This window comes from Chanodichthys erythropterus, chromosome 3 (genome assembly GCF_024489055.1).
Source record: "Chanodichthys erythropterus isolate Z2021 chromosome 3, ASM2448905v1, whole genome shotgun sequence".
Lineage (NCBI taxonomy): Eukaryota > Metazoa > Chordata > Actinopteri > Cypriniformes > Xenocyprididae > Chanodichthys > Chanodichthys erythropterus.
Window position 1 is genome coordinate 31,812,753 of NC_090223.1, and position 27,845 is coordinate 31,840,597.

A 27,845-nucleotide genomic window follows, 5' to 3' on the forward strand; every position below is an offset into this window, starting at 1 on the left:
AGAAGAGTAGAGAGATAGCAGTGTGTGGAAGAGAGATGCAGTAGAGATTGTGCACCTGCCTCAGAGAGGACACAACTGATGAAAAGGAAGGGAAGGACGAAAAGAATCATCCGACCTTCTGTTAGGACCTAAGAAATTGACAAAGAAAATGAATTAAAAGAAAACAATGAGTTGTGGACTGTCAGCTGTGTGAAGATGCAAGGCATTGAAGAGACAGAAATTGAATGCAAGCAACAAAGGAAAGAGGTGAAGGCTATGTTTTGAGCCTGTTTTTGAGAGAAGAAGACAAAACCGTACTTTTATTGAGGAGACAGTGCAGAACAGCTTGTATTAAACTGATGGGCTGTAGGGAGTAAGCAACAATATCCCCACAAACTTAATCATCTGGACATACACTGCTGGACGTCAAGAACGCATCCTACGGCTTAGTGTAGCATGTGATTGCTGAAGTGCGGAGACATGGAGGAATGAAGTGAAACTGCTTTAGAAGGCTTTCCACTGAACTGATGCGGTTCTTAACAAGCAGCCATTCACTCCTTGTAAAATCCAGACGCCAACACAGTTTGAACCTCGGACAAAATCACCTCAGCTCTCTCCTCTCTACTCTCTCTCGCTGTCGCTTTTATTTCTTGTTCTGTATGCGATGAAGGTCTGAGGATTGGTCATCATGCCAGTGATGAAAGGGCTCCTGGCCCCTCAGAACACCTTTCTCGACACCATCGCCAAGCGCTTTGATGGCACACGTGAGTAATTCTGCTTTTCTCCAACCTCTGTCTGAGTTTTCATCCTCTTTCTCTGCAGCTTCTGACCTACAATAATGTTTAGAAAGGAGTTTGAAGTCTGTGTTATTTTAGCATTATTCATATATTATTAAAGTATTAATAGCTTTTTATTTTTTCATTTTCAGATATCATTTTAGTTTTAGTATGAACTTTTGTCATTGATGTTAGTTTTTTTTAAATAGTTTAATTTAGCTTTAATGTATTTTTAATGTTTTAGTAATTTTATTAATTACAATTATTTAATTCAGTCAGTTGCCAAAGCAACACTTCAAGTTTAAGTTTACATTTTCCATCATTATTTTATATTAATTCAAGTATATTTCAATTACTGAAATTGATTTTTGATAGTTTTAGTTAATAATAACAACACTCTATCGAGTTCTCAAGAATTGTTCATTTCTATGTCTGTGAAAGCTAGACTCCATTTTATTAAAAATCATTTTTGTTCATGAAATATTTTTCACAATATTTTAAGTATAAAGTTTAAAAGAAATCCTCAAGAAAAAAGATTAAGTCAGAATGTCTAGCAGATTCTATTTGCTCTGTGATTTAAGATCTTCCTCCATTGTGCTCTTTTCATGTTCATAGCTTACAGTTTGTACCTTCGTTCAGAGAAAGCTGTTGGAGTTTTGTGACAAATTTAGTGTACATTTTAGGCTAATAAGAACATCTTTACGCTTAGATTTTTTTTTTTTTTTTTTTTTTTAAGTAGAAAGTGATGTGATATGGCCAAGTATGGTGTCCCATACTCAGAATTCGTGGGCAGTGGGCAGCCGTTTTTGCTGCGGTGCCTGGGGAGCGATTGGGGGTTCACACTTGTCAAGGGTGCGTTCACACTTGTTATGTTTGGTTCGATTTAAACGAACCCTGGTGCAATTGCTCTGTTAGTGCGGTTCATTTGAACATGTGTGAACGCTGCCATCCGAACCCTGGTGCGCACCAAACAAGTGGACCGAGACCGCTGAAAAGATGGGTCTCGATCCGCTTCCAAACGAACTCTGGTGCGGTTCGAACGATATATGAACGCAACACGGACCAAAGACATGTAAACGAAACAAAAACAGGAAGATGACAACCTAAAAAGGACAAAATCCTCACGCATGTCGGTTTTTCTTGTCATAGACGCGAGTTTGCCGATCACAGGCATCAGGCGCGTCTCCACGCAGCAGATCATTTGTGTATGACGGATGGATTCCCGCCGCTGTTTTGACTACTTTGCACATTTTATAAGCTCTTCACGAGTTCCCAGCTGGCCAAAATACCATCATATGTAGGCTAAGCACCGCTACGCACACACAACGAGCGCATTTACCTCAGAAAACAGCACTGTTTCGGATGTTCTGTAAGTTCCGTCTCAAAATAGGCAATACGTCATAAAATCCGACCAATCACGTTGTGAATGTATCCCTATGCCTGAAGGTTCAGTATCTTTTGGGTTCGGTGATAAAATTGCCAATCTGAACGCTAACCGGACTAAATGGTTTTTTTTTTCTTCTCTGGTCCGGACCAAATGAACCAAACGAAGCGAACTACAAGTGTGAACGCACCCTCAGTTGTGAGTAATGGGAGTAACCATTAGGCCACAACTGCCAGTACAGTATGAGAATTGTAGTGTTTACTATGGGGTAATTCACCATCAGTTTCACTTCATGAAGCAGGCAAAAATGTTTGCCATCCTAAATGGTTGAATGTCTTATTTTAGTGTCAGTAGGTCAGATGAGGAATTATATTTGGCATTGCTCTGGAGTAGTGATATTTTGCAATGTGCATAAATCATGGCTGAACTGTTTGTATTTGAGTGTTTGTGTGTTTACATTTGAGAGAAGAACTACTTGAAAAACCCCTGAAGTGTTATTCATTGCAAGAATGCCACTCAACATTCAGTAGTGTGGGAGTTATGCTCTACAGTTCTGTGCAAATACGAGCGAACAAAAGATGGAGGCCAATAGATGATGGGATCATTTTGTATAAGTGATCCTCACTCCCCTCTCTACCTGCCATCATGTCTGTTGAGAGAACTCAAAGCGTACTAAAGCCATGGCGGTGAGCATGACTAAACCGTGAACATGCGATACTGTGTGCTGAAGTGTTGAACTTGCCCTATCTGCTCAAAACTGACAGACACAATGGCATTAGTCATTGTGTTACAGTCTGATCCGTCAATACATGAGATGAATGAACCTCATGTACCAGATGTTTATTCACCTCATATAGTCATGTATAAGGCCCGTTGACTCCAAGAACGATAACAATAACTATATTAGCATACACACCAATGGATAATAATATTCTGTGGTTATGACGTATACCACTTTAAAGGGTTAGTTAGTCATTAAGTACTCACCCTCATGTTGTTCCACACCCGTAAGACATCTTCAGAACACAAATTAAGATATTTTTGATGAAATCTAAGGTATCTAAACCATGCTGTGATATGCAGTAACAGCATTGGCCCAGAAATGTAGCAAAGTCATCATTAAAATAGTCCATGACTGCAGTGGTTCAACCTTAATGTTATGACTCGAGGAGATTACTTTCTGTGTGCAAAAACAAAAGAAAAATTACGACTTTATACAACAATTTTTTCTCTCCCCTTTCATTCTTCTACGCTGTTTACGTTGTTTAGACAGTGCAGGCTTCCAGGTTCCACGTCAGAACACCGACTCATTATTGGCTGGCTCCTGCGTCAGCATCACACGCGTGCGCCGTGCTGCTCACATGAACAACGTCGGCCAATACTGAACCAGTTCAGAACAGGCCTTTAGTCAAAGCTTTGTTCAGCTGCACCAAATTCTGGCTCATTTTTCAAAATCCAGTCTTTAAAACTGACTGAGAAGGGATGAAATTAGATGTATTTGTTCAGTGAATGTGAATTTGTACATGGTACTTTGTCAATATTCAGTATTATGGATTGTATTTTGTGAAATACGGGGGCGAAAAAAACATTTGAAATCCATTCTCAGCATTCAAACTGAAAAGTGTCAATTTCAAACCACTTATGAATGGTTTGTAAGACTTGTTTTATTTATACATATAAATATTTTTACTGTTCACACTACAAACAACTAAATTGATTTGAAACTGTTACGGCCTTGAGTGTGTGTTCTCCTGCATGTGACGTGATGTCTCTATTTATCTTTCTCTCTGATGAGTCTGATTGTTTAGGTCCGCCCCTGTGCACAGTGCTGATTAACTATATTAAGGACGCTGAGGTGGAGCATGGCAATGGCAATTATTATTATTATTATTTTTGCATTGTATTTTGGATTCACGTGTCCTTCTTTATGTTGCGTTCCCCTTTCTGGCTAATTTAAATAGGGGTTTGTAACATAAATTGGGGGCTCGTCCGGGATAACTCTGTTTAATTTTGTTTTGTTGAGCAGATAATAATAATGGTGCGAAGCGATCTCTGGGTAGGTAGAGTAATTTGAATTGGATTCACTCTGAAATGTTAAAGTGGCTCTTGACACCATCTGCTGTAACATGGTAAATTTGCTGTTTCACTGTTGGTGTGAAAACACCATTAGTCTGTGGTTCGTTCAGCAAGTTTGGTCTGAAAAGAGACATTTAACCTTATGATCATGTAACTTACGAGTCCTGTGTACGGTTTTCCATTTCAAACAGACAGTCACTAAGAACCATGTTCTGGTCTAATAAGAGCTCACATCAACCAGTCTGAATATCGGATAGATTGAAGCATCTGGTGTCAGTCTCCTGGTTAGACAGTAAGGAGTCTCTTAATGAGCTCTCTGGAGTATTCTCTAGTAGCCTTTCACCTTCTGTGCGATGATGCTATTAAAACAAGAAAAATTACAAACCAATGACAGCATCAACACAACAAGCAGAAATATTGATTAACTAAAACATGCAAAAGTCTTGTGCTTTCTCTTGTCCTCTCCTCCTTAGCTATTGTTGTTTTTTTTTTGTGCAAGGAGATGTTCTGGGGGACTTGAGGGAAATTGTCTCTGTGTGATGCTCTTTAATAAGAGCAATGTCCTTAGCTCGCTGTACAGCCAATCATATAAATCATATGAATCATTCCCTCTGTCGTTCCTGAGGACAGATTTTCACACTATGAAATGTCACGCTGACCATTTGCTCTCTCACTTTTTAGAACAACCTCCTGCTATCGTGTCACACCCGTCCTAAGCAACACTGGCTGTCTAAATTTGAGTGTCAGTATGTGCATGTGTGAGCGAGAGACGTGACGTTGAGTATGTGTATGCCTCGGCATCACCATTCCTCTCTCTCTTGTTTTTTTCTTTCTCCTTCATAATCACTTTAATCACTTTTAATTAGCTGCAGCAGACTAAAGATCTGGAGAGGCTTATTAGAACAGAGAGGTGCTTGACAAGGCCTTAATGTCAAGGCCCTAATGCTGATGTTGTGTTTTTCAGCCAGTACTTCATTAAAACTGTTGTATTGATCAGACATAAATGTTTTTCAATCTTTCACTTAGACCTGAATACAGTCAAGTTAAAATCAAAGAAAATCAAATCAAAGTGTGGAAGTTTGCAAATGTTATGTATTGTGGCAAAAAAAAAAAACAAACAAAAAAAAACATTTAATTATTGTGTTCTGCAAAACTTTGAGCATGATTTGAATCATCATAATATAGATGAAGGCACATGTGATGCATGTGTAACAGTTTATTTACATTTTCTTTAAAAAAAAAAAAAAACACTATACAGTACTCTGCGGTTGGTAAGATTTATTTATGTTTTTCAAAAAGTATCTTAGGCTAGTATCAAGTGTAGTATCAAAGTATCAAGGCTACATTTATTTGATTAAAATAGAGTAAAACTACGGAAGAGGATTAGGGCCAAGCAATAATAAAAAAAATAAAACCATCTCGAGATTAAAGTTGTTAAATTTCGAGAAAAAAGTCTAAATAAAATGTTGAGAATAAACTTGTTAAATTACGAGAAAAAACTCGTTAAATTTCAAGAAAAAGTTGAGATAAAATGTTGAGAATAAAGTCATTAAATTACGAGATAAGTCGTTACATTATGAGAACAAATTTGTTAAATTATGAGAAAAAAAGTCGTTAAATTTCGAGAAAAAAAGTCGAGATAAAATGTTGAGGATAAAGTCAAAAAACAAATTTGTAATTTTCTCGAAATTTAACGAGTTTTTTCTCGAAATTTAACAACTTTAATCTTGAGATGTTTTTTTTTATTATTATTGCTTGGCCCTAATCCTCTTCCATATAAAACAGTAATATTGCTAAAATGTAAAATAACTTATTTCTATTTTATATATTTTTTATTTATATTTGAAATGTAATGTAATTTATTCCTGTTATGCAAAGCTGAATTTTCAGCATCATTGCTCCAGTCTTCAGTGTCACATGATCCTTCAAAAATTAGTCTAATATGATTATTTTCTGCTAAAGAAACATTTATTATTATTATCAATGTTGAAAACAGTTGTGCTGCTTGATATTTTTGTGGAAACAGGATTTTTTCAAAATATAAAGTTCAAAAGAACATAATTTACAATATTTGAAATAGACATCTTTTGTTACATTATAAATGATTTATATTTACTGTATTTACTGAAACTTTTGGTTTGCATGTTAAATAAAAGTATTAATTTCTTTCAAAAAAAATAAAAAATCTTAGGCCTAGTTTCACAGACAGGGCTTAGATTAAGCCAGGATTAGAACTAATTTCAGTTAGAATATTTTAGTAGCTTTTATAAACATGCCTTAGAAAAAACATTACCGGTGTGCATCTTGAGACAAAACAATGAAACTGACATATTTTAAAATGTCTCAGTGCAAGCTACTTTCAGTTAAAACAGCTCAAACATGCATTTTAGTCTGGGACTAAGGAAAGCCCAAGCTTTACTCACCCTCCAGCCATCCTAGGTGTATATGAATTTCTTCTTTCTGATAAACACAATCGGAGATATATTAATAAATATCCTTACACATCTGAGCTTTATAATGGCAGTGAACAGGGGTCACGAGTGTGAGCTGAAGAAAGTACCTCCTTTCATCCACATCCATCCATCATAAACGTATTCCACATGGCTCCGGGTGTTTAATAAAGTCCTTCTAAAGTAAAGCAATGCGTTTCTGTAAAAAAAAATCCATATTTAACAAGTTATGAAGTAAAATATCTAGCTTCTGCCAGATCGCCTTCCGTATTCAAGTTACGAAGTAAGTGTAAACTGGTGTCGTATCAGTTAAGCTTTTTTGTTGAACAGGGAAGGCGTGGGACGTAGCGTAAGCTTTCTGAACTGCATGAGTTTTACACTTTCTTCGTAAGTTGAATACATAAGGCAGTCTGGCGGAAGCTAGATATTTTACTTCATAACTTGTTAAATATGTTCGCTTCAGAAGGCCTTTATTAACCCCCCGGAGCCGTGTGGAGCACGTTTATGATGTATGGATGTGGATGGATGCACTTTCTTCAGCTCATGTTTACTGCCATTATAAAGCTCAGATGTGTCAGGATATTTATTCATTTAACTCTGATTGTGTTCATCAGAAAGTGGAAAGTCAAATACACCTTAGATGGCTTAAGGGTGAGTAAAGCTTGGGTTAATTTTCAATTGAAAGTGAACTAATCCTTTTACAACTTATCTGTGAAACCTGCAGTTGGTGATCCTACATTTTTACCAGTTATTTGTGTACTGCACTGTCAGCCGGTTTTGAAGAAAGAGCATAAGTGTAAATGCCACAGGAAAACTTCTTTATGTGCGGGTGTATATTTTCCATTAGATTGCATGGAAATGAACCTGTTTTTACAGTTTCTATTAAAAATAAACTGTAGACAGTTTCTTGGTAACCTCAGTGACAGAAATAAGCACACTGACATATGGTTTTTTTAAAAATATATATTTCCATAGCAACCAGATACCAAGAACATCTTGCCTTAATACCACAGCACATAATAATAGTTTTCTTAGCCGTCAGTTACACCACGGTATCATTTCACCATCTTGGAAAGCTGAATCTTTTAAAACCGTCGGCTTCTGTGGCATTAACAGTGTCTATCTGAATGGATCGATAGGGAAAGACTGTATGCGTGAATAAACACACACATGGTTTGAACACCAACTTTAGTCTCTCTATATAATTTGTGAATTCAGTGGCAAGTTTACATATGCAGCATGTGTGTATATACTATTAATGTACTGTGTGTGTTAATACAACATTTTAAAAGTATTTTCATTGAATATGAAATTTTCATATTATACAATTTCAAATACCTATAGTCCTGCATTACATGATCATTTACATTGAGACATTCTGAACAAATCTGTAGTCTACACATTGATGCCTGAAATGTTTCTGTGCAGAATTTAAAAACACAATGTTCTTTTTAATGCTGACTTCTTGTCTGATTTTGGCCTTTTTTGGGCTTGATCTAGCTCTACAGGTTGATATTAGGCATATTTTTTGCTTTTACATCTAGAGTAGTCTAACACGCAGCATTCTTTCTAGCTTATCTGATACCACAGACAGATTCCAGCCTCTGATAATGATCAACATTAAAAACGGGCAGACAAGAGCAGACAAATTGGCAATCTCTCGTACAATCTTGTACCTCAACTGTAACAGAATAATTTTATATCAATAATATCATTGTATGAAATAATATTAGCAACAGATGAAGCAAAACCCTATCAGATGTCAAGGGCTTTCTCTTATGTATGCATATGAAATCTGATCCCCCTGAATAGTTTTATTTGCTCATTTAGAAAGCTCAGTGGCTTCATACTCTCATACTCCAGTTCATTTATGTATTCATTAAGTCAGTGGTGCAGATGCAGCACTCACACTACACTTGTTCTGTGTACTGAGATTGATGGTGAGGTCAGGCATCTAACTTAAGCTTTATTTATAGTTTCTCTGCACCAGTGCCGTCTATTGATTCTTACCCAAACAAGGAACAATTGAATGTATGGATGAATGAAATGTATTTTGTAGATGTATAAAGAGTAACATGATACCAATCCACTGCATGTTTTCCATCTCTTTAATAATGGCTTTACATTACGATTATTTATCAAAGCTCATCTGAATGACTAACCGAAATGAAATGTGTATAGAGAACAAAAACGCTGGGTTTCGGTTCATATATTATTTCCACTTGTCTTTTAGAATACTTTGTGTACATATTCAGGGAGGTTTAATTGGAACCATTTAATTGGATCCATGAGGGGAAAGGAGGCTCTTTAGAATCGAGAACCATAATACTTCTTTTTACTCATGCACAAACACCCACAGTCAATCAATTCTTATATAATTTCCACCCCTGCAAAACTTAGGTGAAATGAATAGCAAAGTTGCCATGGAAACAGTACACAGATCTTTTAGTTTTCTACACCAGTGATCTAAAGAATTTAGAATAAAACAGGAAATCTATAAATAGCATGTTAATGAAAAGGCAAGAATGAGAGCGTGCTAAATGGCACACAGCGTTCTATATGAGAATTCGGAATTTACTTTGTACGTTTAATGAGAGGCAAAGCAAGTGACTTTTTACATCTCACCTTTTTCCAATTCTTTTCTTTGTGTGTCTATATTTGGTGTGTACAGACAGTAACTTCCTGCTGGGAAATGCTCAGGGGAGTCGCGGGTACCCCATTGTGTACTGTTCGGATGGGTTCTGCGAGCTCACCGGGTTTGCACGTACCGAGGTAATGAAGAAGACATGCACATGTCAGTTCCTGCACGGACAGGAAACAAGTGAGAGAGTCACTCAGCAGGTGGAGAAAACCTTGGAAGGACAGAGAGAGTTCCAGACGGAGGTCCGCTATTACAGGAAGAACGGTAACAACCATTTAAAAGAATAATGCGTTGGACACATTTTCAAGACTTGTATGTTTAATATCATGCGGTATTAGGTGGTTATTCAGTGAACACTTAATTAAAGGTGCTAAAGAGGATCTTTTCGTCGACTGAGAAACCAAAGACTGTTAGTGAGTTTTTGAAATGAGCGCATGCGAAAGAACAACCCCCCTCCTTCACAGCTCATTTCGAGGGGAAGCCTCCCAAAACTCGTGCACGAGTGTTTACCACCGGCATTTGCTGTGTCATGTTAAGCCGACTTTCCGCTGCACACGACAAACGACAGCCGTTGGACCGGAAGTCATTCATTTCCAATGGAGAGTACGGGGTCTGTGTGGAGTTCCGATCATATGCCAATGCGGAAATTTCGGATCCGATTTGAGCTTCGGATGTATGTAAACACTATTTCTTTAAAATGGTCGTTATTAATAATTATGTAAAAATGTATTTTATGATTATTAAACCAATTTTTACATTGATTAGCTCTATAAAATCTACAAGTATGTTTTTATTTTAGAAGTATTGAGGGTAGTTTGCTTTATGGATATATGCATTAATGTTACATTCATTAAAATCGTTCAGTATACCATGGTGGTTGCTGGATTGGAATTAGCCGAGGGTAACAGTTGCTTCGCTACCAATTTCAAAGTTCCGTGCGATGGCCGCTAGGGGGGAAAATGCGACAATGTGGATGCCAATGTCGTGTGCAGTGGAAAGGCGGCTTCAGTGGATTCATTATGTCGGACTCACCGCTGGTAACTCATAATCTGCAGTTGTTATTCCTGTCTCCTGACAAAAACATTGCATGCGGCGCCTGTGGAGATTGGAAAGTTACTGGAGCGCGCAGCCGCGCTCGTCTCGCACAAGGAACGTTACGGCAGTGATTGACAAGCCAGAGGGCCAATCGCGTAAACGATTGGCTGATGTTTTTAAGGCCCTACAATGCACAGATGATGTACATTAATACTATTCCTTTCAGTGCACCTAATAAATATCTTTTATCAGTTAGTAAAGACAGTTTCAAGTAATATTGCAAAAATGTATAAAACAAAACATCCTCTTTAGCACCTTTAAAGAGAGGGCTGATTAAATACTAAAGTTTTCATGGTTTGCCTTCTGTGACCAGGTACCACATTCTGGTGTCTGCTGGACATTGTCCCTATTAAAAATGAGAAAGGAGAAGTGGTTCTGTTTCTCTTATCCTTCAAAAACATCACTGACTCGTATGGCAAATCACATCCCGGCTCCACCACAGAAGGTAAATGACTGGCCGTGAGCCAACAAAGCAACTTTTGGACTTTTATAGGTTTGGCATCTGTTATTTTGAGACTTAATTTACTTGATATGTGTTTTGCTGTTGTGTCAGAGGATGGTGCTCACAACAGGAAGTCTGGTCGAACTCATCTGAGTCAGGCTCGTGAGCGTGGCCGCAGCGTTCTGTACCACCTGACCTGTCAGTTCACCAATAGGAGCAAAAGGAAGCTGCCAAATGTAAGCAGATATGAAAGTCACAATCATTCTCACTCCTTTGTGGAGATTTTTGTGTAGTAAATCAGAATCAATTTTCTATAGAAGTTGTTTCTACTATGGAATAAAAAATTAAAAAGGTATTTGAATCTCACGATTCTGACTTTTTTTTCTTGCACTCTGCAAGTTTACATCTCACAATTCTGGTGTAGGCCTAATTTCTCAGAATTGAGAGATATAAACTTGCTATTGCAAGGAAAAAGGTAAGATTTGCGAGATAAAAAGTCGTAATTACCTTTTTAATTTTTTTATTCTGTAGCGGAAACAGACATCTATAATATTCTCAGGTATTTGCTGAGTGAGTTGCAAGTAATCTGGCATCCAGTTAAAAATTCATAGTCTTTCAGTAGCATTAATGAAAGATTAGAAAAATGACTGACTGCACTTACATAATATGCCAGAGTAGCAAAATATGTGTGAAAATTAACCTGAATTCAGAGAATATGTATTTAATAAAACTTAGCTTACTCTATCATCAATAGTTTTTCCTAGTTTTAAGCATAAAATTCAGTACATTTTAATTTATGCTTACTAACTTGTGCTTGTGCTTAAAACAGGAAAAATACTTACTTAAAGACTTTAATGAACTTTACTGAAATGTCAAATATTCACTGAAATTACTCTTTATCACACATAATTTTGCTACTCATGCAAGTTAATTGATTATTTTTTTTTACTGGAAAATAGATGAAAATACTGATAAAGAAAATGCAATTTTGCAGTACAGCATAAAGATGGTGAACCATTATGTTCGGTAATGACCGACCTTACAAACCCGTTGACACTTTTAAAGTGTAAATGTCCTTGTGCTTCCAGCTAATGAGATGAAACAGAAGTATAGCTGTTAAAATGAAAAGGTCAGACTCATTGAATGTCTGGAATTGTGTTGATATCTAGCAGAATATATTCAATATTTATGTCCAGCTGACGATTCTTACTTTCATAAATGAAAATTCCAGACACCAGCCCTTTGTACAGGACAATCAGTCCTCAGGCTTGGAAAATAACACATGGTTCCCAAATCATTACAACTCACGACTGAACACCTACATTGTGATGTAACATGGATTTTCATGCCTTTTAATACATTTTATGTAAACCACTGGTTTTGCATACAAAATCACATCCATTGAAATTCCAGTAAAAAAGAAATGACTCACAGCTATAATGAAACTACATCAATTTAAAACCTAAAATATCAGTGTACTCAGGGAAGAAAAAGAAGCTAGGGTTAGACCTTAGTCAAAGTGAAAACAATTCAAAACAGCCTATTCAATATTTTGTACTTTGGCATCAGTTGGATTGAAAATGGTGGATTGTGAAAGGACAACACTTAGAAAATATTGAATAGACTACACTTAAAATCACATTTTTTTTCAAAGGACTAATGTCAGAAATATCTGCCAAAATCCGAATGTACTTTTATATTATTTTAAGGCTTGGGAAGAATATTGATTATCCAATTAATCGCTATCTTCATTAAACCTTTGATTGTTAAAATCCAAAAATTTATTTTGTTCTCTGCCTATTTCAGCGGCTGTGTGACTGTATTTTTATAGCACTTCTAGTCCTGCACTTCATAGCTAGAAGGTTCAGTGCTTTCTGAGTTTGCAGTCTGTACTGAATGCAACACAATGAAAGAATACTGGTATGTTTTTGCTTGCAAAAACAAGCATAGAAAAAACAAGACTGTACAGCATGACCAGTGTAGTCTGATGAATAAATGACACTTTTGAGACCGTTATTTTAATGATTCGTTCAAATGAAGATGATAACTGTATACCCTATATAACTTATAGCATTAGCAGTGGAATATAACTGAATGATAAAACGGTTAGTTCCTGTCCTTGATTCTGATTGGTCAATAGCTGTGTTTTATTCACAATAAAACATGGTTATGACCGCTTCACCCAACAGTTCTGTGTGTCACTACACAACACACTTAGCAACCACTCTTAGCAATGTAAACTGTATGTTCTCAATTGATATTGTTCATTGAAGCTTACTGTATTATGTATAATTGTGAGAAAGAGATCAAGCGAGTTTATTACCTCCATTCAGATTTAGCATTTTCCTTCAGCTCAGTCCTATGTTCATAATAAAAAATCTGTTTAAATGTCCGATATATTATCCTGTCCTTTTAACATTTAAGGGGTTTTCCCGTGACTAACAGCGCTAGTCAAAGCATTTGTCAGTTGCGTCTTGTTCCGTTTTCAAAACAAATCAGTCTTTTCAATATAAAAGTCTTCACTACTGACTGACACACTCATAAAAACTTTATCTAATGGCATAATAATGTGACTTCTTTCTGGCAGAAGAAAGGCTTTTAGTGAAACTTTACTTCATGAAAGTTGCATTGATATATTTCTGGCTTTAATATTTGTATTGTGTGGTGACCATTTAATAAAAGCAATTAGGTACTCGAGGCTAGTGATGTATCGTGAATAAGTCACAGCTGAAGGAATTACAGGGTTACAACGCCCTTCAGCCGTGACTTATTCACGGTACACCAAAGCCTCTCATACCTTATTGCTTACATAAACTCCACTGAATCAGAATTGGATTGAGAGCTTGTGAATCAGAACCAAACAGGAATTTAAAGACATTATCTTTTGTGCTGAGGTATGGTTAGCATTAAGAGTTGCCCTGGCATTTCACAGCGAGTGTTAAATGTTCCTGCTGTGTGTCATTATGAGATGTACCTGCACCTTTTCAAAATGTCTCAAGCTGTTTTTTTTATATATATGTATATTTTCTAAATGCTGCAGGTGTGGAGAGTCAATGAACATTCATTCCTGCTGCACTCAGGAAGTTAGCAAAAGTTAACTAAACCTTTTGATTTTTTGCAAGTGGCTTTCAGTGCCTTTGGGGCAAATGATTGAATCCACATTTAGCTTGTTGCTTTCATGAATCATTCAGCACTAACTTCTTTGGACTTGCAAGCAATGTTTGATATCACCATGTTTTTAAAGCACCAATAGTAGTCTTTTTGTGAATTTCTACACTTTTATTTTTCTCTAAAACTTTTTAAATAAAGTTAACTTCATGTAGTTCAAGTGGTTTTAACTGTGAGAACAGAACTTTAGCTGAAGGTCACTCTCTAGTAGCAAGGTAGCCCACCTGTGTCTATCATAACTAAACCTTCTAAAAGGTTACTGGTTCATGCTTTTTTGTAGCGAGAAACAACAATTAGGCTGCTATTCTTTTTCCTTTTAATGAGGTGACAGCACATGCACATCGAACATTTGGGCATGCTGGGTCACCAGTTAATTTAAAAACTCCAATAATACAGGCACAGCGCGGCCCACATTCACACAAGAGACGTATTAAAGAATATTTGGATCAGCCGTCATTAAGTCAGAATACTACAGGCTAAAAAGCTGTATTACTCAGAAGAAATTGCATGCAGCTTTTATGATTCATAACAAATTCTCAAATTGCCAACTGCTGAGAAATAATTTGCTTGCGCATAAAAAAGTAACCCTTCCACTTAAGAGGCTCTTAGTAATAACGATTATGTCCTAGTTTCGAACAACTTTGTTCCTGAAATGTGTAGGGTTTATAATTCAAATAAATGTGGAGGCATGTTTGTTGGTGTAGAAATAAAAAGATGCTTCTTTTCATGTTCTTTTCACAGCATGTTTTTTCACAACCAACTCTCCCGGAATACAAGGTGGCGTCGGTGCAGAAATCCCGCTTCATTTTGCTTCATTACAGCGTGTGCAAAGCATTGTGGGATTGGTTGATCCTCCTTGCGACATTCTATGTAGCTGTCACCGTCCCCTACAACGTCTGCTTCTCCACTCCCGATGACGACGAACATGATGACCCGGACTGTGACTCGGCCTCCAGAACCACCATCGTCAGCGACATAGCTGTGGAGATGCTCTTCATCCTCGGTATGTGCCACCGTTGTTGATTTTGTGGAGAATTGGTGTCCTACAAATCTTTTTTGGGTTTGTTTCCACCTCTGTTCCATTTTTAAACAGTGTTAACTTCCGACATCTGCAGAGCTTAGAGCTGCTTTCACCTTAAACATGTTAACGAAGTGACAATCACACCCTTGTCTCCAACTGAGACCACCACACTCCCTATATAATCTGTTTTTACACAAAGCATTAAACTAAATCTGTTTTTACTCAAAAAGATAATACAGAAGCCCCACTGTGACCTAAAGCCAGTAATAATTTGATAAATCTCATGTACACAGATGTGGTAAAATAATTGCTTGATAGCACTAAATGTTCCATGTAATAAGGATCCGCACAGGAACCATGAATATTTATTTAGTCCAGCATGTACAAGGCTTCATCGCTCCAATTAGCATCTTTTAATATTCATGCACCCACCGTCAATATTTGTCTTCAATTGAAAGGGCACTGTTTATAAACTTGTGAGTGCTCTGGTGAGTAATATTTTTCGATTTTTGAATAACTAAAATGACTTGTTTTTTTGTTGTTGTTGATTTGTTTTTCTCCAGATATCATTCTGAATTTTCGAACCACCTACGTTGGGCCTGCGGGTCAGGTGGTTTATGATGCTCGCTCGATCTGTTTGCACTACTGTACTACCTGGTTCATCCTGGACCTCATCGCTGCTCTGCCCTTTGACCTGCTCTATTTATTCAACATCTCAGTGGTAAAAATACATATTAAAGCTTTAAATAGTATAAAATATGGTTGTTTTGTATGCCTGTCTCTTTTCTAAATTTATTTAAAGTTCCTTTTATTACATGCACATCGACAAGCAGCAACACCCACAAAAATATATACAAAAAAATGTAATATTCTTCGCATATTTTTGATATTTCAGTATAATTTTAAACCTAATGCTTAAAAAAATGACACATTTATTACTCATATAATCATGTACATACAAATTCAAACATTTATTTTGTTGTGACTGGTTGAGAACTGATCATATGCCTTCTATTAACACTCTAAGGTCTGACGGTATCGCCGGCGATACCACCGTGGTTTTTTTCTTATCAGTGTGAAAGAGACTCAAAATACTCCGTCAATGTTGCACATACAATTAAGAGTTATACACCATTTTAATCTGTGGAATATCTTCTTTCATTTGTGTACACTCAGAGTAAAAACAGAATGTTGTGCTTTTTGTAAAATAAAGAAAACTAACATGATGCGTGATCTCTCATCTCCCTCTGAACAAACTCCAATCTGATAGTTCTCAGAAAATGAACTGTAACTTAGTGAATACTAATGACAAAAAAATTACACTTATGTCTAAAAAAACGTTAAGATGTCAGGTTTTAAATCATGTAAGTCAAATCGAAAACAAACCTTCTGTGTTTATGTAATCTGTATGAAAAGAGAGCCATGTCAGAAATCCGTGATTCAGCTCATTACCCGCTAATGCGGCCACGCCCACGCTCTCATAAGCATATGAGAATCCAATATTTCTCCAAATGTGCATGCTTTTAAACTAAAAGCCTATATTCAGACTCTTTGCATCACAGAAATACATTATATTTTAAAGTATAATATAAAACCATTACTTTATATTGTAATAATATTTTTCTGTATGTTTCATATATCATGATGAGCTTGAGACATCACAGAAGGTTTTTTTTCACAGCCTACCTGACTGAAATGCCTCATTAATATGCAAGTCATTTCAGCTCATTACTATCCAATTCTTTTGTCTTCTCAGGTGAGAATGGCCCATTTTCAGTGGTGATTCACGCCTCCTCGCATACTGTGTTTCTTGGCAAAAAGTGTCCTACAAAAACTAAATCAATATATTGTTTTATATGAAGGAGTAGGCAGCATAATTTTTACATAATTTTGAAGCAAAAACTCTAGTCTACAACCTCCAATACCCTAAAGTCTTATGAACACAGATTTATTATACTTTTTTTGGCCTTATTTCAGTGACTTAAGTTTTTTGTTTTTTCAACAACCACGCATAAATGTTATTCCTTCAAAAACACAAACATGTACATACATGTTCCTCACATATTATTGTAGCCTAGTTTGTGCTGAATACAGTGTAATGACACTTTTTCCATTAATATGTTTATGAACAACTGAAAAAAGCACAAATGTCAGGGCATGTGAAAACTTCTCCAGGCCCCAAATCAGCCTCAGACTCCAGAGGGTTAACTGATGTTTGGATATTTTAATCTCTTAATGTGTGTGTTTGTTTTATAGACTTCCCTCGTGCACTTGTTGAAGACTGTGCGTTTGCTGCGTCTCCTGCGCTTGCTGCAGAAGCTGGATGGTTATTCTCAGTACAGTGCTGTGGTCCTGACACTGCTAATGTCTGTATTTGCCCTGCTGGCACACTGGTTGGCATGTGTTTGGTATGTTATTGGACGCAAAGAGCTCGCCAGCAATGACCCTCTGACCTGGGACATCGGTAAGGGACTGTATAATTCCTCTGTGTATTAAGATGCCAGTTAAATACTCTACCGTTCAAAAGTTTGGGGTCAGATTTTTTATGTTCAAAATCTGATAGAATAAAGTAAAAATAGTAATATTGAGAAATATTATAACAATTTAGTATAACTGTCTTTTATTTGAATATATTTTAAAATAAATTATTCCTGTGATGCAAAGCTGAATTTTCAGCGTCATTACTCCAGTCTTCAGTGTCACATGATCCTTCAGAAATCATTCTGATATGATGATTTGATGCTCAAGAGCCATTTCTGATTATCAGTGCTGAAAATGTTGTTTTGAGAAAAACAATCATATTTACAGAATTCTTTTATGCCTATAATGTTCCAAAGAACAGCTTTTTTTTAAATTGAAACATCATAAAATGTTAATGAAAAGGTAATACCTTAATATAAAAAGTATAATTATTAAAAAAAATAAACATTATAAAACTATCAATTTTGATTAATTTAGTGAGTCAATTCTGAATATAGTTTTTTAAATACTGATCCCAAACTTTTGAACGGTAGTGTATACCAACTGTTAGCATCTCTTTTAGATCACTGGATTTTCAAGTCAGTATTGAGTTTGTTTCAATCCCTTATTTTTTCTTCTTTTTCCACTGTTCCGGTCCTCTGAAGGTTGGCTGCAGGAGTTGGGTAAGCGTCTGGAGACTCCTTACACGAATGGTACAGTTGGCGGCCCATCTTTGCGCAGCGCCTACATCGCTTCGCTCTACTTCACGTTGAGCAGTCTGACAAGCGTCGGGTTCGGAAACGTCTGTGCCAACACAGACGCTGAGAAGATCTTCTCCATCTGCACCATGCTTATCGGGGGTGTGTTCACCAGTGAATATTTCAGGCCTAATGTATAATTAACTTGTTTGTAGGTCAAACAATCCTCTTTCTGATATCCATTTTGAAAAAAATATACAAGTGTTTCATTTCAGAAAGTTTAGTGTCTCATTTAAGATGCAGAACACATTGTTCACTGAGTTGATTCAGACTCTCTCTCTTGTCACAGCCCTGATGCATGCAGTGGTGTTTGGTAATGTGACAGCCATCATCCAGCGCATGTACTCTCGTCGCTCACTCTACCACACACGCATGAAGGATCTGAAGGACTTCATTCGTGTGCATCGCCTGCCTCAGCAGTTGAAACAGCGCATGCTGGAGTACTTCCAGACCACCTGGTCTGTTAACAATGGTATCAACGCCAACGAGGTGAGACCCAACAAACCATCACATGACCTTGGCTCTTTAGTAGGGGCTGTGAAGCGTGACTGAAATATTTACACAGTGGCATGACAGTTTAATTCACTGGCTTTATCTTCCATAAAATGTCTGGAGGCTCAGATTGATTCTTTTTATTTTTGGAATAAAGTGTTCTATGGAGTTCATTAAAGAACAAAAATAAAGGGTTAAATATAGAACCCCAATTAACTTTTTTTTTCTAAGAGTGTAAAAGCCCCCATCTGAGTTGATGATAGCATACTAGCATCATCAGATGGAGGACAATTCATGAACACAGATCTGGGTCACATCTACTTTCAATGGACTAATTATAGCTTTTTCTGAGACATACACTAATGCAGAATCCTGTCATTGTTAAAGCAATAGCAGTGGTAATTGGATAGCCCACAATGAAAAGACCCATATTTAATTAAAACAGAAAAAGGAAGACCTTGGGTGCAGTGTCGGAAAAGCTACTTTAAATTATTAGCTTGTAACTTGGGATGCTACAGTTTTAAAGTATTTCGACTAAACTCAAAGCTACTATTTTAAAAAAGTTATTTAGCTATGCTGTACTAACAAGAAGTAGCTAACTACATAGCTTTTTTAAGGAGGTCTTATATCTATTATATAAGTAGTCACCTCCCTTAATAAAACTTAAAGGGTTAGTTTACCCAAAAATGAAAATTCTGTCCTTAATTACTCACCCGCATGTCGTTCCACACTTGTAAGACCTTCGTTCATCTTCGGAACACAAATTAAGATATTTTTGATGAAATCTGATGGCTCAGTGAGGCCTGCATTAACAGCAAGATAATTAACACTTTCAATGCCCAGAAAGCTACTAAAGACATATTTAAAACAGTTCATGTGACTACAGTGGTTCAACCTTAATGTTATGAAGTGTCGAGAATACTTTTTGTGCGCCAAAAAAACTAAATGACGACTTTATTCAACAATATGTAGTGATGGGCGATTTCAAAACACTGCTTAATGAAGCTTCGAAGCTTTACGAATCTTTTGTTTCGAATCAGTCGTTCAGAGCATGTATCAATCTGCCAAAATCACGCCCCCCCAGTGGTGATCCATTGAAATTTCAAAACACTTATGATATAAAGAAGCCTCGTTTACTGAAATCACGTGACTTTGGCAGTTTCAAAAACACTAAAAAGTCTTTCCTCTTCCAAACGTGGTTCACAAATAGTAGTGTATATAAAGAATGTAAATAAAGACATAAAATTATATATTTTTTTGTAATCAGACCAGTCATGTGGTACAGTAAAAAATAACTAGAATGAGATTAATATAAATTATATACAGTACAAGTAAAAAAAAAAAATAGAAAAATAATCCAGTTTATATTTTTTAGTTGGCAGATTGTTAACAGCAGCATTTAAGTAAAAATTGTATAGAATATACCTTGCAGGGGTTTAAAAGAATCAGTTAATTTTTGTTGTTGTTGTTGTTGTTGCTGATTGAGTTGATTTACATGAACCATCTGAACGAACCGAGTGAATGAAAATCAATCTGACTTTTCCAGTAGTAGAGATGTCAGTTTAGAAGTGTGTATTCAATTAGTTTGTCAACTTGCTCAGCTTTAAAGCTTTGTGAACAAAACAATATTAAGGCAAAAGTTGCATATTTCTGTAAATCTACACTATTATTAAAGCACATTACTAAAAATGTTTTAGTTTAGTTTAGTTAGTAGCATAGTTACTCCCCAGCAATGTTTATCTGTGAGAAGAAAAAAACTGACAAGTGTGGCCTAGCTCATTTACACTCTCATCTGTCATGCTACTAATTTATGCAGTGATTGAAAAACAGCAGCTTCTGTAGATGGCTGGTATTGCATCAGTTTCAGATCATACAGAAAGAGAGATTCTGATCTTTAAGAAGAGGGATGACCTCATCTAATACTTGACTGAAACAATATTACTATTTCATAATGATCTGTTTGGACTGTGTTAGAGTACAACAGCCTCTTTGTTTTACAACTGTAAACATGATCTTTACATCACCTAATTGTATTATGGTTAATATCCATCTGTCTACCTGTCCGTTAGCTTTTACATGACTTCCCAGACGAGCTGCGGGCAGACATCGCCATGCACCTGAACAAAGACATTCTGCAGCTGCCTCTCTTCTCCTCTGCCAGTAGAGGGTGCCTGCGTTCACTATCATTGCACATTAAGACCTCTTTCTGTGCACCTGGAGAGTACCTGATTCGCCATGGAGACGCCCTGCATGCGCAACACTTCGTCTGCTCTGGGTCTTTAGAGGTCCTCAAGGACGGCATGGTGCTTGCCATACTAGGTACGATTCAGACACTGTATAGAAAAATGCCTACATATAAAAAAGCTGTCCAGGGGTGTTACCAAAATAGTCACCAAGTGAAGCAACTTGCCTTAAAGGTGCAGTAAGCAATTTCTGAGAAACATTGTTGATATTTGAAATCAACCCAACCAAACAAACCCCTCCCTTCATTTCTCCACCCCCAAAATACATGAACACACAATGCAAGAGTCTCTTTATAATAGCTCAAGTGAAGCAAATATAATGCTTCCTGAAAGATAAAGTGAAGATGGCGAACAAATGACAAGGAAGCAGAAATAAATGAACATATGTTACACAAGAGTATATACAAGCAAGAGTTTGTTGTTAGGGTACGTTTACACGACAACGATATGGTTAAAATGGAGACGGTTTCCGCGTACAGACGACACCATTGTCAAAACGATCCCCATTCATACAAATTCGTGAAAATGACTAAAAACGATGTATTCTGCTGGCAGGCCATTAGATGGCGATGAAACACTAGACTGAATGTGTAAAACGCATGTGCATGACATCATCGTTTTCACAGATTTGCGTATTTGTTGTTTACACGTTTTCAAAAACTTGCACTTTGAAACCTGTTTTCAAAAGTTTGCGTTTTCAGGCTGCCAAAACGCCGTTTTCATGTAAATGAATGGCCAAAACGCATACAATCTGTTTTTAATTGAAAATGGTGTTGTGTAAACAGCCCCTTAGTCGCCAGCAGCACAGCATCTCCAGGGGCCTGTACCATGAAGGGTCTTTGGTATGTTCCTCCATCTTGAAATACAAATCCAACCAGCTTCCTGCAGGCAGTACTTTCAGTCCATTTAGGTCCAGCAGCTAGATCTCGGCAAATCATTATTTTAAAACAATTAAGGGTCAGAATTACTAACAGCTTGCGCCAGCGCCTGTGGTAAAAAATTACTGTCAGTATTTACTAAAGACCCGCAATGAAAAATTAGCACTGAAAAGGCGTGGACAGGGGTGTTTTTGCGGCTGACCTTATTGCACATGCATTTGTAGGAGTTTCCCTTTCAGACCCAAAATTTGTGGGAGGAGAGTATTTAAATGAATCATGCAAGGTGATTTACTAAGGTTTGCGCTTGTCAGTTTACTAAAATACCATATTTGCGCCATTATTTACCACCCAAAAGGAAAAAACATGTAATAAACCAGACGCTAATTTGCACTGCTCTTGGTAGATTGCGTTGATCATTATGGAAATTATATGGCTGGCTGCGTCTGTGTTCTTTAATTTGTGCGTCGTCAGTAGATCGCGCACAGAACTTTCCACTCCCATCAGTGCTTTTTTAGAATTGCGTTCACACGATAATTTGCCCTGTTTAGTAAATCTGTCCTTAAATGTTAGTGATAGCTGCAGCGGTTGATGCAGCTGTTTTCATCTCAAAAGTAGACATCTGGCAGTCAGAGTGATAGATAATGAATTAAAGTGATAAGCTCACTTCTCTTTGTAGTCTTTTTTTTCTTTTTTCTAGCACAATTAAATAAAACAACAGCTTGACTCGCATGTAGTAACATGTTTTTCCTGCTATACAGGTAAAGGAGACCTGATTGGTGCTGACCTGCCAGGGAAGGATCAGGTGATCAAAGCTAACGCAGATGTAAAGGCTCTGACCTACTGTGACCTGCAGTACATCAGCGTCAGAGCGCTGCAGGAGGTTCTAGAGCTCTACCCAGAATATGGCAGCCGCTTCAACGAGGACATACACCAAAACCTCACCTACAACCTCAGAGAGGTAAAGTGCCTTACATTAACACACAATATAAACCAGCAATTAGATTTATAATAATAATTATATATTAATTCAAATAATTTACATACAGTATGCAAATTACATGAATGTATGATACTTTTGAGTGGCCAATCACTGTTTTTAGGAGTCAAATATTTTTTGTGTCCATTAAATATTTTAGATTTTTTGTGACATTTTAATGACAATTAAACCATATAATTGTACTATTCAACTGACTTCCTACAAAGCTTTGCTAGTCTCTCGTATCACTCGGCAGTCTCTTTCTTTTCACATAATTAATCATTTAATCTTAAATCAAAGATTTGGGGTCTCTTGTGCTCACCAAGTGAGCATTTTGATCAAAAATACAGTTTAAACAGTAATATTGTCAAATAGTATTACAATTTAAAATAGCTGTTTTCTGTTTTATTATATATTAAAATATAGTTTATTCCTGTGATGGCACAACTGAATTTTCAGCATCATTACTCCGGTCTTCAGTGTCAAATAATCTATCCAATATGCTGATTTGCTGCTGATTTGCTGCTTTTTTTAAAAAAAAAATATTATTCTCCAAAACCATTTTGCAGCCTAGTATTTTTGTGGAAACCGTGAAACATTTATTTTCAGGATTCCTTGACAGCATTTATTTGAAATACAAATATTTTGAAAAATTACTGTCTTTACTGTCACTTTTGGTCATTTTAATGCATCCTTGCTCAATAAAAGTATTAATTTAAAAAAATAGATATTACTGACAGTAGTGTATATAAAATTAATAATACTAATAATAATATTCAAATAATTTTATATGCAAATTAAATCTGGATTCTGTAATACTTTTGACTGACCAGACACAGTATTCGGCAGTCAAATATTTTTGTGACTTATATTAATGACCATTATATAACTGTCTCATTCAACTGACTTCTTTTCTCTTGCATTACTTGCTAGTCTCTTTCTTCTGACATAATTCAATTTCAAATAATTATTTCATGTTCATTTATTTATTTGTTTTAGTGCTGGCCTAATAGGCAGGATCATGTACAATTAATTTTTAAAAATCAATATCTTTTACATAGATATTTAATACATACTTAGAATATATACTTGTGTATATATTACTTCAATATATACTATATATACAATATAAACTTGCATGATGTGCACTGGCAGTGTGTATTTGTATTCGGTTTGAGCTTGACTCATAATGGTACTCAGGATTTTCTTGTCTCTCAACAGGGCCAAGCCAGATTCTCTCGCTCTACTCGACTCCCACAGGTAACAAGCAGATTTGGCAACAAACATTTCCTTAAATTTGACTTCTTTTTTTCATTCTTTTTAACCTTTTGATTCACACTTCGTACTCGCACACAAGCGCGTGGCCATACCCGTACTAGTCAAATGGCCATATTACATAAGCTCCCAATTATTAGTGTGTGTGTGTGTGTGTGTGTGTGTGTGTGTGTGTGTGTGTGTGTGTGTGTGTGTGTGTGTGTGTGTGTGTGTGTGTGTGTGTGTGTGTGTGTGTGTAACACATCAGAGCTGGCAGACAGCAGCTCATCTGGATGTTTCTGAATCAGGTGAATTAGCAAACTGTTTGTGGCCCTGATGCTCTGTCTTATTGCTGTGCCAGCTGACTTAATGATCAGAACAGCTACACACTCACACACAAACCAAAGGAAGGATACAGAAGCACGCTCACACATACTCAGAAGAACACAATGACATGAACAGAACAGTGACTCATAAATAATTTTGAGTGTTCTTTTGCAAAAGCAGAAGAGATCTTGAAACCCCACACAGTAAAAAGTATGGTGCAGAGCATTTCCTGTGCTCTGCAAATGAACTAAAAACAATTCATGAAGCCTTTAAGGCTGTGATAATGACATATTCAAATACATTCTGCACTGCTAATACAATAGTAAAAAAAAAACATTGCAACCAGTCACCTCTAAATCACATTACCTTTGATTTTTTTTCCCTTTCTATCTCTCCTAGGAACGCTTTGACTATTCCAAGTTGCCCTTTATTGTGGAGGCAGAGCAAGAGGAGGATGCTGGACAGAACCAGGGCAGGAAACCCCTGCTGTCTGGCTTGGGCGGTCTTTCATCTCAGTCTAATCTGAGTGCCATGCTAGGGGAGGAGTTTCGGCACGTTAACATGCTCCGTCTCTGCAAATCACCTATTAAAAGCTCCCGGGTACAAAGCCCTGCTTCTCAGATGCCACTTCATGAGGATCCGTCTGCAGGTGCAGTTCCTGCCCCAAGAATAGACAAGAGCTCCAGCTACAGACCAGCCAAACTGCTCATTCCTACCCTGAATTGTGTCAGCCCTCTGGACCTGAGCCCTCGGTAAGAAGAAACTAGAATTCATTACTACTTTTTTTATTATTTAATTTTTTTTTAATTATTTGTATTCTTTGCTTTAACTATATCTGCAGTGGCACTACCTCTAGAAGAAGGAAAGATACTGACAAAAGATAATACTGATTTTTGATGCACTAATATCCTCATGTCTGTTCCTGTAGGGTTGTCGATGGCATTGAGGATAACGAACATGCTTTTCACTTCAATGTTGAGCACAGTGAGCCATCTCCTAACACAGAGGTCAAAGGTAAGACGGACTCTCCCTTAGTATTAGACTAGTACAATATGGTTTAGATCATTTGGTTTAGAAGGTATTTTGGAGTTAGGCATAACTAGAAAAATGTATATTCATTATTATGATGCCCATGGTGTTATAATATTTTATGTATATTTTTGCATGACTATTCCAGGCCTGTATATAATGTATAATATATATTATCTGCACATAAAACTGTCAGGTTCTCTCTTGTTTTGGCCCTTTTAGACCCATTTCAGGTTGGCGCAAACCTTCTCCTTGAGACAGAGGAAGTCAGACAGAGTCTCCGTCAACTCAATACAGAGGTATGAGGACATACCTCCTACAAATCAACAGAAATAAAATAGGTTTTCTTATTTATGACATTTGTTACCGTTATGTATCATTTATTAATATTCTGACATTAACATTTGAATCTGTTCCAGATGAACCACCTGAACCAGGAAGTGTCCTCACTGACCAAGGAGCTCCACGAAATGATGCAATTCCTACATACACATGTGACCCCACCGCACTTCACTTCCTCTTTTACTCCCTTCAGCTCTTTCAACTGTCATACATCACCCAACTGCACCAACGTGGCCTCCTCTACTGCCGACTGGCCGTCGAGGCTGGCCTTTAACATGTCGTCCGGTCCTTGCCTGGAGCCGGATCCCTTTCGGAGAGATTCTTTAGGATCCAGGCACACGTGCATTTGCAGCATCAGCCATGCCCAGGAAAGAGGCTCCGTCTTGGGGCAGGAAGGGGACATAGAGCTCCTCAATCAAGCCCCCAGCTCTCACTCAACCTATTTTCCATGCTGCCCTGACCAGGAAAGGGTTGCTACCTTGGGCGTAGATAGTCAGCCAAACCCATATCAGACTTCTAAGACCACACCAAACTCTCCTTATCTAGGACATCATGTTCCCCCCACTGGTGGGTCACTCCTGGGATTGGCGGCAGCCTTTCCGTCCAGTGGTTTGGTGCCTCAGGTTAGGACTGGGGGTCCCAGCAACACATTGTCTCTGTGCACCCATAACATCCAGAGTCAGTCACATCCATCTCTAAACGCGCAGATGACCTCTGACCTGCACTCCAGGGCGCCCACACCCATCCATTTATCCGTTACACCAACCGGCCCATCTGAGCCTCTCATAGCAGTCAGTTCACATTTGCATTCTGGGATTTGTAGTTCCAGCTTGCTACATTTCCCTACAGGCCCAAGACAGAATGATCTGGTGGGATCAAGTCCTGTTCACACACTTGAGCCCATCGTTTCGTCCACTGGAGAGAAACAGGTGAAACCAGGACCTGCTGAGTAAGGACACATTGATTGAGCCAACGCTGAGCAGGAGTGATGGACATATTAAAAAGAGTAGTCTAACATGCTCTTTTGCTACTGCATGGATAATGCCCGCATTTAAGCCAAATGCAATGCATTGTGGAAGCAGCGTACATGGGTTATGCTAAATATGCACGATAATGTGCACAACTGTGCCTATTGTTTCAAAATCGCCACTTTTTTGATTAAAGTAGGACATTAAAGTCAGTATGAGTCATGCTTAATTGTATTTAGGTTAAATCAGTTTCCACTGGTTGGGTTTATTTTACTCCATATGGCTTGATTTTACACTGGCAGTTTCACCGAGTAGGTTTTGTATAAGACAAGGTTCCCTTAGGACTGAGTCATAGACTACGAAGAGCCAGAATTTCCAGGCTGTTATCACGCTGCATCTTTTTCAAAGCCTCACTTTAAAACTCTTTCAGTTTGAAAATCTTTAAAATGTATCTAATTGCATGATATAATAGTTTATGTCCCTTGCATTTTCAAGGGACAGATCACCCAAACATGAAAATTCTGTCATCATTTACTCACCCTCATGTCACTGCAAACCTGTATGACTTTTTCTTTTGTGGAACATAAAAGAAGATAATTTGAGAAAAGTCTTTTTTTGTCATACAATAGAAGTCAATGGAAACCAAAACATTCTTTAAAATAACTTCTTTTATATAGATATAGTTGTATAGGTTTACCAAAAACTACTTGAATTGTGTGTCTCTCACACGCAGATTATTTATAAAAGCATGTGCAAAACAATATACATTTATTTTTGTTGCTGATCCTCTTTTTTCATTGTCAGAAAGTTTGGAAAAAAAGATTGATTTATTCTTTCTCTACATACAGTATGTCTTTTCTGGGCCTGTTTCATGGCTATATTGTTAAATAAATCTTCCATTTTCTTATCTCTCGGTTGCGCCTGCCTAAATTAAATGCCTTGCGATTGTAAAAAATGAATTTGCCTGTTGAAAATGCCCTCTTCAGAGAATAAAACATAAATTTGTTTGCCACCCATTGCTCATTTAATGGAGTAGGTTTGATTGGCCAATTACATGAGAAACCAGGCTGTCCTCCTTTGTATTGG

At 37.2% G+C, this 27,845-nt stretch overlaps 1 protein-coding gene across 2 annotated transcripts; it reads left to right on the forward strand.

The window, feature by feature from the left end:
- The first annotated feature begins 18 nt into the window (after positions 1 to 18).
- Positions 19 to 27,731, forward strand: kcnh4a (potassium voltage-gated channel, subfamily H (eag-related), member 4a). 2 transcript variants are annotated; one of them, XM_067381817.1, is made up of 16 exons: positions 19 to 743; positions 9,337 to 9,570; positions 10,715 to 10,846; positions 10,955 to 11,079; positions 14,753 to 15,014; positions 15,596 to 15,753; positions 17,289 to 17,496; positions 18,158 to 18,352; positions 18,540 to 18,739; positions 20,812 to 21,061; positions 22,622 to 22,821; positions 24,061 to 24,099; positions 24,820 to 25,172; positions 25,349 to 25,434; positions 25,672 to 25,748; positions 25,869 to 27,731. In XM_067381817.1, the coding sequence occupies exons 1-16, from the start codon at positions 668 to 670 to the stop codon at positions 26,742 to 26,744; spliced, it is 3,471 nt and encodes a 1,156-aa protein (XP_067237918.1). In that variant the 5' UTR covers positions 19 to 667; the 3' UTR covers positions 26,745 to 27,731. The 2 variants fall into 2 exon arrangements, with proteins under 2 accessions (XP_067237918.1, XP_067237919.1); XM_067381818.1 differs by lacking the exons at positions 9,337 to 9,570; positions 10,715 to 10,846; positions 10,955 to 11,079.
- The last annotated feature ends 114 nt before the right edge of the window (positions 27,732 to 27,845 follow it).

What these genes read in the sequence shown, in the direction of transcription:
- kcnh4a (XM_067381817.1), top strand. Translation starts at nt 668, where the DNA reads ATGCCAGTGATGAAAGGGCTCCTGGCCCCTCAGAACACCTTTCTCGAC. An exon ending in GCAAAAGGAAGCTGCCAAAT is followed by an intron (nt 11,080 to 14,752) that starts GTAAGCAGATAT and finishes TTCTTTTCACAG; the next exon opens with CATGTTTTTTCACAACCAAC. An exon ending in ATGGTATCAACGCCAACGAG is followed by an intron (nt 18,740 to 20,811) that starts GTGAGACCCAAC and finishes CCTGTCCGTTAG; the next exon opens with CTTTTACATGACTTCCCAGA.